The sequence below is a fragment of the Mycteria americana genome, chromosome 22, assembly GCF_035582795.1.
Source record: "Mycteria americana isolate JAX WOST 10 ecotype Jacksonville Zoo and Gardens chromosome 22, USCA_MyAme_1.0, whole genome shotgun sequence".
NCBI lineage: Eukaryota > Metazoa > Chordata > Aves > Ciconiiformes > Ciconiidae > Mycteria > Mycteria americana.
The window spans coordinates 2,471,433-2,483,911 of record NC_134386.1 but is presented as its reverse complement, the minus strand read 5'-3'; the positions used below and the strand labels follow the sequence as shown (position 1 = coordinate 2,483,911).

General features: G+C 61.6%; 1 protein-coding gene across 2 annotated transcripts; it reads right to left on the bottom strand.

Moving 5' to 3' along the window:
- Positions 1-969: 969 nt before the first annotated feature.
- On the bottom strand, positions 970-12,254 carry NFE2L1 (NFE2 like bZIP transcription factor 1). 2 transcript variants are annotated; one of them, XM_075522716.1, is made up of 8 exons: positions 12,234-12,254; positions 11,649-11,776; positions 11,247-11,454; positions 10,327-10,838; positions 5,814-6,029; positions 5,104-5,193; positions 4,547-4,708; positions 970-4,173 (listed from the first exon to the last, which is right to left on the bottom strand). In XM_075522716.1, exons 4-8 carry the CDS (start codon positions 10,834-10,836, stop codon positions 2,821-2,823), a joined length of 2,331 nt encoding a protein of 776 aa, XP_075378831.1. In that variant the 5' UTR covers positions 10,837-10,838; positions 11,247-11,454; positions 11,649-11,776; positions 12,234-12,254; the 3' UTR covers positions 970-2,820. The 2 variants fall into 2 exon arrangements, with proteins under 2 accessions (XP_075378831.1, XP_075378832.1); XM_075522717.1 differs by lacking the exons at positions 5,814-6,029; positions 12,234-12,254 and having other exon boundaries at positions 11,649-12,009.
- Positions 12,255-12,479: the final 225 nt, after the last annotated feature.

The following is a 12,479-nucleotide window of genomic DNA, read 5'->3' as shown; positions in this document are numbered from 1 at the left end:
GGGGCTGGAGTCAGCGCCGGCCTGGCAGCTGCCCACCGGCTCGCAGCCAGACCTTCCCCCCGCCACCAGCCCAAAAGGCAGCGAGGTGGGGACGGCCGCGGCGCAGGGAAAAGCTGAGCCGAGGAGTCGGCGATGCCCCGCCATCAGCTCCGCGGCAGGACCGAGGTGCTGGAAACGTTTATTCCTCCGGACACCGAGACGAAGGGCTCAGTCTCCTCGCTCCTGCCGGGCCTGCCTGGGCTTTGTCCCGCAGGGAGGGAGACGAGGCAGGAGCCGGCCTGCAGAGCCTGATATAAATACAACTCGTGATTGAATAAACTTTGGCTCCGTAACCAACGCTACAGCCAAAACCTGTGGGGAAGGTGGGGCTTGTGTAACAGCAGCAGCGCTGGCTGGAGCTGCAAGAGGGAAGGGAGGTTTCGAGCTGCGCCGATGCCGTTCGCTCACCCACCGGGAAAGCAGGACGCCGCGCTCCGGCTCCAGGAGTCGAAGCGCCGAGGAGGGGGATCGGGCTGTGCCAAGGCAGCTCCGACCCGTGGCCACACGCCGCGCCCAGCCGGGCCCCGGCCTTTGAACTACAGCAGCTTTGGTGGCTTTGGCCGAGGGACCCACAACTTGCTCCACGCAGCTGCGAATTTAACCAGAAACACACTTTTCCTCGGCTTTTCTTTAAGAAGATACTGTTGTGAAGTAAGGAAAAAAGCAGCCGAGCCAGAGCTGACTGTTTCCCACAGATGAGGAGCCTTTCATTTTCCTCCCCTCCGAGGTTGTTACCTGCAGGCCCGACAGCGACTCCCTCCTTAGGCCAGCGCTGGAGGCAAACCAGACCTGCTCCAAGCTCGGCACAGCAGAGGAGAGCCAGAAGCCACCGTGGGTGAGAAGGACCCACAAGAAGAGGCTGTTTCGTTTGCCTGACATGCTTCATCTTTTACAAAAATAAAAAAAAAAAATCCACGAAACAAATGCTCGTACAGTGAATAAGCCGTTTTATTTTTGTCCTGTGCTCACACAATCTCTCTTCTTTCCCTGACAGGTCACAGATCATTAAAATAAAGTTTCTAAGAGGAAAATAATTTAAAACATACGCGCAGGGCTCCCTTCCAACCTCCCCACACCCACATCTCCACCACTTGTGCTTCGTCTCGTGCGTAAGTAAAGCAATTGAATCTCAGGAGTCGGGGATGGGAGAGCCCACCGGGGTCTCGGCGAGTCCGTCTCGCGCTGCTCGGGGCCGCGGCAAACGCACCGAACACCCCGCAATGCGCTCCGAGATCCAACTACTTTCCCTGTAGCCTGGAAAACGTGCCCACGGCCAGACATCTTCCCTCTCGGCAACGCCACGGGCTGCTCCAGGCCTCCCTCCTGCATTACCAGGTTTCCTTCCCTTGAGTTACCACCCCGAGTCTTCCCTCTGACGCGCCACCCTCACCCCGTATCACATGCACAGGACTGGCTAGGAAAAGCCATTTTTAAGCTTTTTCAGTTGCTGGTAAAGTCAGTACACTCCCAGCTGTGCTATATTGTAAATACAGCTTCTAGGATCGTCTCCGTGGTGGAGACGGACAGTGATCAAGGCACTACCCCCACCCCCCTCCTGAAAACAAAGGAAGTCAGACCAACACCTAGGGACAGAAGAGAATCCTATAATGTGATCACACGGTTACACTGAATCTTTATGGCAAAGAGAACATTTAGCAGCTTTGAACGTTTGGGCTTCTCCCTTTTACTCAACACAAGCACTCTAGACCCTATAGGGAAAACCAGGGCTGAAGCCCTAAGAAATCAAAGCGCGGTTAAAAAACAGGAATCCTAACAGCCGTCTAATTTCTATAAGTGACAAGCCCACGGCCTGGGGTGGGAACCCTCCGCTCCCCTTGTGCTGTACGCTGACCGGGGGGACCCAACGACCCTCCCCGCCTTCCTCCCCAAGCGGTTCCCCAGCCAGTCAGCGGGAGAAGACAGCGTTTGCATGCAGGCTGCTGCGTGTGCCGTCCCAGCGTCCCAGCACGGCGCTGGCTCGGCGGCAGTGACGTGCTCTGAGTGTGGCGGGGGACGCGTATCACACTGGTTCTCTTAACCCTCTCCAGTTCCACACCCGCACAACCCCCCCCCCTCCAAATCCTAAAGCTCTACCTGTCCCCCCCGAGGCATCACAGCTCCTCCACACGTACAGTAACGGTTCTCCCCCGAGCCCCCTCTGAGCTTCCTCAGACTGGAAAGGGTTAATGGAAGTCACACCACTTGTGTTTCCATGTGTGCACTGGTCTGATCTAGGAAGGGATGTTGGTTAATCTGGAATTAAGTCAGATTGAATCACACACACCGATGTCAAAACTGGTTCAGGAAAAGGGAAGAAAAAAAAAAAAGAAAAAAAAAGAAAAAAAAAAAACCAACTACCTGAAATCACAGAACTTTGGAAGTTCAGAAAAATGTCTCTCCTATAACTTGTTTTAAGTTCATTTGCTTAAATCTCTTTTCTTATTTAAAGCCAGTTCCTAACAGTAGTTTTTCCACCTCTGCCAATGTCACCACCAGTGATGCCAGCTCGTTTCCTGCGCTCAAAGGATTCCAGGTTGTGGAAGGCGCCGGGCTCGCCAGTGCAGGGTCCGCTCCTCCCCGTCCCTCCCCGCAGGGAGCCCTCAAAACTCAGCCTGCAGGTCCCGCAGTCTCTCCCGTACACTGACCGGCAGCAGTCACGTTTTTTTTTGAGAAGATATATCGGATAAGAAGGCATGAAAGTTCCTCTAAGTACTTCCAGGCTCAGCCCTTCTCCAGTTCTCACTTGAGCGAGTGTCCCACTCCTCCCGCGTCGCCGTCCCTTCACTTCCTCCGGTCCTTCTGTTTCCGCTCCTGCCGCCGGGCCTGCTGGTCAGCCACGGCGCGAGGTATCAAAATGACGCTGCCGTCGCTGGCGTACTGCAGGGCGTACTGGCTGGGGGAGTAGGGCTGGCCGTTCTCGTCCCGCAGGCGGCCGAACACTTCCTGGTAGAGGTTCTGCACCTTTTGCTTCATCTGGCGGATGGATTTGAGGAATTCCACCTTCTCCCTGAGCAGTTTGGACTTGTCCCGTTGCAAGTCCTCGACGTCCCGTTCCAAGTTCAGGATGGTGTCCAGTTTCCTCTTGCGGCAGTTCTGGGCAGCCATCTTGTTCTTGCCTCGCCTCCTGATGTCGCGGATCAGGCTCAGCTGCGCCTCGCTGAGCTGGTACTTGGAGAGGAGCTCGTTGAACTCCTCCACGGGCAGGTTGATGATCTTGTCGTTGGTGAAGGGGATCTTCATGGCTCTGGCTCGATGCTCGTCCCTGCTCATCTGCTTATCCAGGAACTCGGACGGCTTCTCCTTGCTGCTCTTCTTCCCCGTGCTGGGCAGCTTGGGCTCCTCGGGATCCAGGGCCCCCGGTGCCATGTTATAGGTGTGGTTGTGGCCAACGTGCTCCAGGTAAGGCAAGTAATGGAGCTGCGACGGGTCCTGGTAGCTCATGCGGCAGAACTTGCTGTACTCTGGCTGGTATCCAACCGCCCCTTCCGCTTCTTCAAAGTCCACGTTTTCAGAGTCTGAGCTGTAGCCGACAGCTCCTTCCTCAGAAAACGAGGAGGAGGAAGAGGATGAGGAGGAAGAGGAGGAGGAGGAGGAGGAGGAGGAGGAAGAGGAAGAAGAGGAGGCTTCTGAGCTGCTCAGAGAAGCAGGACTGTGGCCGGAATCCAGAGAAAGACCTGAGTCAGAATCAAACTCCTCTTCCAGCTGCGAGGCCTGCACCGGGTTGAAACCTTCTTCAATCGCCAAGTCCATCAAGCTGATCTCATCAAGCATGGCTTCGTCTAGAAGACCACCCAGCGGGTCTGGCAGCTCGGGGCCAGCCGTCTCGTTGACTGTGCTGTTCAGCTGCGGAGGGAAGAAGATGCCGCTCAAGTTGGTGGAGCCGAAGGTGGTGTTGAGGCCGGTGGAGTTGTCCGGCGCCAGCTGGAGCAGGGCCGAGCTGCCAGCCATGGAGGGGCTTTCGATTTCTGAGCTGAAGAGGGAGAAGTCCTGTGAGCAGCTACCCAGAGAGGCCTGATGCAGGCTGACATTCTGATTGATGGGAGTGTTCGGAGCGAGGCTGTAGTTAGAAGTCAGCAGGTCTCCGCTCGTGCCGTTGTACAGGGTTTCTGCGGTTGTGTTGTTCACTTCCATAGCCTGGAAGAGATGCGAAACAGCTCAGTAAACGAGTCGCGCTTGAGCCCTGCCTCTCCTCAGTGCCCTTCGCTCCCGGCCAAAAAGAGACAGGACAATGCTTCTAGATCCCACGGAAGGAGCTCTCTCCAGCGGCCCAGCATCATCCGCCGGCTGCAGGAGGGTTAAGGCAGCAGCACCAACTGCCACACGGGCGGCACAGCGTCACCGCACAGGCTGGGGGAAAACCAAAGCAGCTGCGACCAACCCCAGACCGCGATCGTCCAGGAATCGGGTGCTTGGGACAGCCATCGAACTTCAATTCAACGGAAGAGCAACGCGCTCCTGGAGGGGCAAACGCTTTCCCACAGCCCCCCCCCCCCCACTTCGAGCTCACCTGCATTTCCATGATAGACATGAGGTCCTGCCACTGCTGCTCCAGATCGAAGGGCGACTCGGTCTCTGTGAGGAGAGGAGACAGCAGGCTGGTCTGGATGCCCGCGGACCTGCTCTCGCCGGGCACGGCTTCGCTCAGGGTGGAGACATCCGCAGCTGGAAACTAACCACGTGAGGCAGAGTCAGTCCCCGGCTGATCAGCTGCGGCCAAGGAGCCAGCAATCCCGAATGCCCTTCCACTTCCGCGTGGGCAATCGCTTCTCCTTTGTTCAAAGCAAACTGGTTGCAGTTATTCCTCCACAGTTCACTATGAACTAATTAGAAGCAAAGCCAGAAGTCTTTAATTAATTGTGACCACCACCCACCCCCACCCCCACTGCTTGTTTCGCAGGCACGATGCCTGGAGCCTCCTTAAGCAGGCTAACCCAATTTACTCCCGGTTCTGCGGTCTGGGTTAGGGGTACGAGAGGTACCGAAACCCCGGCAAGCGAGCAAAGGAGAGCCGCCGCTGCCTCCGGATCCGCCGAGAGGCGGAAGCCATCACCCCCATCCACGCACCTCCGAATTCTCCCCAAAAGGGAAGGTGGCCTCCAGCAGCCTAAGGCACTCCTCCAGGGACAGGGCTGTCTGATCCTCCGCACCGGGCACCTGATGTAAAACACAAGGAATCGTAGCCCTGGGATTAGGGAGGTGGTGATGAGAAACGAGCTCCTTACAGCAAGGGCTTTATTACAGTGCATCCAAAAAGAGCCAGAGGCCCCACCCAGTGCTTCGCAGACTCCATCCTCCTGCTCCGGAGAGCGTCAGAGCGGCCCCCGAGCGCAGCGGGGAAAGGAAACGTGCTGCCTCTGCTCCCGGCGAGCCTCACCTCCTGCCAGCGCAAGGACTCGGCTACAGGCTGGAGGGGACTCTGCGCCTACCTGCGCCACCGCCTCCGCCAGACAACCGAAAGGCACAGCAAGAACCAGCCGCCCTCGTCCTAGCGTCCTGCCGACGGCGACACGGCCATTACCCTGCCCGCCTCGCTGCGGCTCCCTGGCCCGGCAGGCAGCCTGCGCTTCCCCGGCATGAAATCCTCTCGTCCGCCCGGGCAAACCCTTATCCCGCGGCTCAGCACATCCCCAGTGAAAGTCACACGCGATGCCGCTCGCCCCGACAGCCGGCCGGCGGGCCCCTCGCCTCCCCTCCACCTCGGCGGAAGCACGGACCCCCGGCACGCTGCATCACCGCAGGCGCAGACCCCAGCCCAGCCGGCCCTGGGGTGTTACCTGCGCAGGGAAACTCTCCCCGGTCTCTCCATCAACTAGTAGGTTTCTATCCAAGATCTCATTCCCTCCGCTCCTCCAGCTGTCCCCACGCTCCCTCCCATCGCTCAGCTCTTTGTCCACTTCGCTCTCTTTCTGCCGGTGGCTGTAGTCAAAAATCTCTCGCCCAGCGCCGAGATCAATATCCTGTCTCCACAGGATGTCAATCAAATCGATGTCCTGAAAGACAGACCAGATTTCCTTCAGCCCTGGGCAGGGTCCCCACCCACCGGCCCCTCCCAAGGGACCCCCCACCCCCACCCCCGGGCCTGACCCGCAGCCCACCCGCCGGGCACCCCTCTCCTCCGCCCGCCGTCCCTCGGCGGCCCGGGGCGGTTCTGCCTCCCGGGCTCCCCAAGAGCGGCTCTGCGGGCTCTGCATGGCGGGTGAGGCCGGCCCTCCCCTCCTCGCCGCCCATGGCCGCCCGCCCGCCGCCGGGAGAGGCGGCTGGGGCCGGCCGGGCCCACGTCGCGGCGGTGGCTGCGCCGTGGCCGCCTTGCATCAGCCCGTGGTGCCATCCCGGCCATTTGCATAAGGGGTGGGGTGCGCCGGCAGGAAAATCCCCGCATTTCCACCCACCCACCTGATGCAACTTGAGCCGCCGCCGCCGCCGCCGCCGCCGCCGGGCTGCCCGCAGCCCCCCGGGCACCCCCGCCGCCCTCCCCCGGCCACGGAGCCTGCCCTGCGCCCGAGCCCGCCGGCCCCCGCCCCGCAGCCCCCGCCTCCGGCAGCCTGCGCCGCCGCGCCGCGCCTCCCCCGGGTCCCCCCGCACCCTGCCCCGCCGCCGCCGGGCCGGCAGCATCCCCGCGGCACCGGGGAGCGGCCGCCCTCCCTCCCTCCCTCCCCGCAGCGGCCCCGGTACCTTTCTCATGTCCCCAGCTGCCGCCCGGGCCGCGGCGCACACCGATCATGGTCCCCGGGGGAGGGGGGGGAGGCGGCAGGGCGGGCTGGCCGGGGCGCGGCGCCGCGCACGCATCGCCGGCCGGGGCGGCTGGGGAGCCGCGCTCCGCTCCGCTCCGCCCCACCGGCCACAGGTGCCCGCGGCCCCGCTGCTGCGGCGGCAGGAGCCGCCCCCGCCCCCCGTGCGGCGGCTGCGGCGGCGGCGGCGGTGCCCCCCGCGCGGCTGGGCCGGGCTCGGCTGGGCCGGGCTCGGTTGGGCTCGGCTCCCGCCGCCCTGCCCGGGCCGGGCTGCGGCGCGCCCCGCCCGCCCCTCCCCCCCGCCGTTACCTTGGCTGCGGCGGCCGCCAAGCCCCGCCCCCACCCCCGCCCCGCCGGGCTGCGGCGCCGCCGAGCCACGCCCCCCTCCGCCAATGGGCCGCCAAGCCCCGCCCCGCACCCGGGCGGCGGCCGCCGCCAATCCGCGTCGCCGGGGGCCGCCGCCCCGACCAATCCCCGCCGGCGGGGGCCGCCGCCTCGGCCAATGGGCGGCGGCGGAACGGCCGCGCGGCGCCCACCGGGCCGCTCCCCCGCCCTGGCGCAGCGGGGCCGCCGCCCCCCCCCCCCCGGGCCCGGCCTCGCCCTGCACCGCGCCGGCCTGCACCGCCGGCGGGGGGGCTCGGCCCGGGGCCCGGCTGGGCTCCCCCGAGGAGGGAGGGAGGGAGGGCGGGCACGCCGGGGTGACCTTGGCTCCCTCCCCCGGGAGACCCTGGCCCGGAGGGGTCGATCCGCCCCCCCCCCCCCCTCAAGTACAACCCAGGGGCAAAGCCCCCGCTTGCTCCTCGCCCCCCAGACCCTCACAACGGGCACGGCCCGCCCCGGGAGCGAGCGGCAACCACGGCTGGTGGAGAGGCAGGGCCAAGTGTAAGGAGATCCCCCCCCCCCCCCCCCCATCCCGGCTGGGGGGGGCTTTGTCAGCCGGGGACAAGGCTGAGCACCAGCAGCTCATCACATGTCTGATGGCCGCGTATTTTTATCCTCGTGTTGTGGAAACGGCACAGGGCAAGCAGTGCCTCCCGCCTTCCCCACCCCCAATGCTGCAGAGGAAAGTACTCGGGATTAAACCTAGCTTTGTCTTTAGGTTAACAAGGAGTGGGCACCCCCGGGATTTAAAAAAAAAAAAAAAAAAAATTTAATTCCCTGTTTTGGATGATCCCCAAGCTGTCGGCCAGCACCCGCTGCAGCCCCCGCCCAAGCTGCAAAGCCCCAGAGCCCCGCACCGCACCCAAGGGCGAGCTCCAGCTCCTAAAATTATTAATAACAGCCGCTATTCCCCGAGCAAGGTCGCGCCTGGCCCACACGACCCACGGGGAGTCGCAGTATTTTAAGCGCCAGGAAAGAAAAAAAAAAAAAAGTCATGGAAAAATTTAAACCTAAAGCCATCTGCATCTCATCATCATCCACCTAACGAACGTGGGGAGAGGGGGGAAGGATCGAGCCCTGCAGGTGCCTTCCAGAGGCAGCGTCTGCCGGGAGCTGCATAGCTCCCACGATATTCCCGTCGGAAAGGCTGGGCGGCTGCCGGGGAGGCGAGGTTCCAGACAAAGACACCAAAAAAAAAAACAAAACCAAAAAAAAAACCCCACCCACCCCCCAAAAAAAACCAAACCCCACTGGGGTAATGCTTTGAAATAAGACTCAGTGCTTTGAAGCATCACACCAGCAGCAAGTACGGTCTTGCTGGCCCGGGGGGAAGAGAGGGCGGTGTGACGATGTGACGGTGTGACGGTGTGACGTGGGTGTGCGAGGCGGGCTCGGCAGACGGGATTTCCTGGCGCTGGGTGCCCGGGCGCTGTGCCCCCGGCAGCGCAGCACACCTTGCAGGTGCAATAACACCCTCCCCTCCTATCCAAGCCAGGCTTTTGAGGCGGGGGGGGGGGGGGGGGGGGAGATGGAAAATAGAGACACGAGGAAGAGCACGGACGCCTGAACACCCGGGATCGGGGAAGGTGCAGACCCAGATCTCCCCACCCTTCCCTAAAGGGGCGACCGGAGCGGAACTGCAGCGCGGAGGAGCGTGCTTCCCACCCGGCATCGCCCAGAGTGGCCGGGAAAGTCACTCCCGGCAAGTCCAGCCCGAGCTGGCCGGGTCTGCAGCTGCACCCTGCGTACGGGCGGCTCGCAGGAAAGGCATCTAATGCCGGATTGTGTTTTAAGACAGAAATAAACAGGCCTCTGGAAAACAGCAGTGTTATCGGCCTCTCGCCACTCAAATCTGCAGCATTTCTCCCTAAAATCTGCTCCCGGTTTCCCTATCCTGCACTTGAAAGGCTCCCCAGCCCCAACGCCCTCAGCCAAGAACACCAGACTCGGGGAAGGACAGCGAAGTCTTCCACGGGCTGCACGTGACCTCGTACAAGGCATTTCATTAAATTCTTCCCCGTTCCCAAGACGGGGAATTACCTCTCTCAATTATCAGGGAAGCAGCTGAACGTGTGAACGTTTGCTTTGCGTTCTGCGACCCTCCGACCGAAGCTCCTCTCATTGACACCTCCAAGGTCGCCGGTTGCAAACCCAGAGCGAGGTTTTCGCCCTCAGTCCCGCAGCCCGAACGCCTCCGGAGCCAGGAGATCCCCGCGGGCGGGTGAAAGCTGCCCGCAGGTACAGCCGAGGCACCATCCCGCTGCTCATCCATCAATACCAGACCCGAAACAATCGTCACCTTTGTCTCTCCGGCGTGCACGCGTTCACACCGCTTTCCTCACTCGATTCCCTGCCTGCCGCTGCGCCGAAGCCACATGACAAAAGCCCCAGGCATCCGCGACAGCTGCCTGCAAAGCTGCCCACCCCTCGCTGCAGGGGACAGGGGTGGCAGCAGTTGAATTCGGCTCTCCCCATGCCCAGACGCCTCAGCAGCTCGTCCGAGGCACGATTTACAAGACGCAAGAGCGACGCTGGAAGGACCCGACGCTGCAAATCGACGCTAACATCCCCCACACCACGGCCAGGGAGACGCTGAACATGCCGTGACAAAGAGAGCGGTGCCAAAAAGGAAAAAGAGCAGCAGCTCCCGGGGACCAGCATTGCATCACAGCTCTCCGAAAGGTTGCGCTCAGACAGAAAAAATAAACCGCTTTCCAGTTCACCTCTCCCCACCCGTCTGTGATGAAAACCAAGCAACAAACATCGCCACTGGATGAACTCCAGGGCCAAGTAACCCAACCACCCGCTCAACACCTGGGATGAGGCTGTTACCCAATGCCCCTGTTTATTTCCCAGCCTCGTTTTATCGGTTTCACAACACAAAGCTATGCGCACAGGTTGAAACGCTGACCCCAACCCTTTCCCTTTCCTTTTACTATTACTTTCAGATCAAGAATAAAACAAACAAAAAGGAAAAACTACCCCGTGCACACAGCTGGAGCCCTCTAACTGAACCGTAATCGAGTATTACGCCATTCCCAAGCAGAGACCCACTTTTCCCAAATGCTAAACACCCACAACGTACAGAGTACCGCTCGCTCGGCCGGATACCAGAGGGCAAGAGCTCCCCAGGGGCTCCTCTTCCCCCCCACCACAGGCAAAAGAAGGTCCTGCCTACCTCTTTGGTCAGGTCTCCATTCACCGGGGCAGCCACCGCTCCCAAATCTTCCAGTTCTTCCCCAAAGCCCTGCTCCGCTCCGCTCTCCCTCACCCCGTTGTCGGGATTGCTCCCATCCTGCAGGCCGCTGCCATTCTCTAGGGCGATGCCGGCGCTGGGCTGGCTACCGGACACGGAGCCTTCAGGGTCTCGGTGCACTAACCAGGCGTTGACTTCAGTGGTGGGCACCTGAAACCTGTCCAGGGCCCTCACCTGGCTGAGCAGCCTGCGAGCGGTGAAGTAATAGTCCAGGTCTACGCTTTTTGGGTGGATGCCATATCCATCCAAGGTGTTACGCAGGTTGTGAAACTGGGTCTGGGTGTAAGCGGAGCTCTGGCCAAGAATGATCTCCCGGAGAGGGGGGAGCTGCGAGTTCAGGTAGGTGTCCACGTCCACGCGAACGCCAATCAAGCTGAGCAGAATGGTGAACTGGATGAGGCCTTCGGTGAAGTATTTCTTCAGAGAAAGCATTTCTGGCAGAGGAGAAAAGAAAACAGGTAGAGGGTTTGGGAATTAAAAAAAAAAAAAACCAAACCCAGCGTCAAATGAATTCTCCACACAACAGGTTGGTTGGGTTTCTTGCCTCTGCCCCACTTTCAAATAAACAAAATAAAGCAATGACTTCGGCGTTCAGGTTTTCACTAAACAACTAGATAAAAGTTTAAAGAACACGCAAGGCTTTGGGTTCAGGACGACTTGGTTTTTCTTCTCAAATTCTGGAACTCGCTGGTTGACCAGCGGAGCACAATTAAAGATTTAAATCTCGAGAAGCAACAAACCCTCCCCAGAAGACAGCCTCCACCCTCTCTTGCCCTCTCGTCTTCTTCAGAACTGTTTTAGAACACAGACCATGCAGCTACGTAAAAATCCACGTGACTTACTGTCCAAAAACTCCACATACAGCGACTTCCTCTCGCCCCCCCCAATTCCCCACGCTCCAGGACGGTCTGCTCCCTCCGACAGCCGGCCGCTCTTTCTTCTCCTCTTCTGGTCTGCGAAGCTTCTTGAAAGAGCCTTTTATGAGTCAAAGGTCCCGATCATGGGAAGGTCCAAAGACTCCTCCGCTTCTGGCTGCAATTTCATCAGCAGCTGAAATATAACCAGAGAGCAAACGCGATAACGCGCCGACGAGGCACCACCCTAAACATTGCACATGGACCTACTACACCGGGAAACGGCGGTTTCCCCACGCGCGGGCCCCTGAAAAGCCCAGCGAATTTCACTCGGAAAGCTGATTTTTCCTGACACGACACGGGCACAGAAACACACACCGCGGCGGTTACCTTTGGTGACAATATTGTCCATACTTCCCCTCCCTGAGCTATTCTTAGGCTGGTGCGTCAACTTCGCCTCTCTCTGAAGGAATCCAGCTCCGACTCCCTTTCACTCCTTAGCCCAGTTTCCAGCGGCTCTACAAAAACCCGTCAGGGGCTTTCCACGGGCAGCAAAACATCCCTGGCCAGCGCCCCGACCGAGGACTCCCGGGCTCGCCCCTCCCGCCGCGGCCCCGGCCCGTCTTCCCGGGCCGCCCGCCCCCAGCCCGGCGGGGCGGCTCCCGGTGCCCAGGAGGAGGAGGAGCCGCCAGGCCCCGGCTCTGCCCGCTCTCCCCTCCCGGGGGGGTCCCAGCGCTGCCGAGCCAGGGACGGCGGAGCCATGTGCCGCTCCCCCCGCCCGCCTCCTCTCCCCGCCCCGGGCCCTTTAAGACCCCCCCCGCGCCTCGTGACCCGCCCCCCCGCGCGGCCTCGCCGTTCCCTCAGCGCCGCCCGCCCCCCGGCCCGGCCCGGCCCGCACCCCCCGCACCGCCAACGCCGCCGCGGCCGAGGCCCCGGCCCCTCCGCCCGCCCCTCCGCGCCGCCGCCCGCCGCTACCCGCTCGCCGCCGCCGCCGCCGCTCGCTCCCGGCCCCGCCGCCACCGCCGGCCCCGCTCCCGCTCCCCGCCCTGGCCAACCACCTCCCCCTCCCGCCTCGCGCTGCGCCGCCGCCAATCGGCGCCCGGGAAGGGGAGGCGGGACGAAGGGGCGGCCCAATGGAAGGCGGCGGTGAGGCGTTGCTCCCGCCCCCGCCGCCGCCTGGATAGGCAGGCTGAGCGGCCAATCGGCGCGCGGACGGCGCCG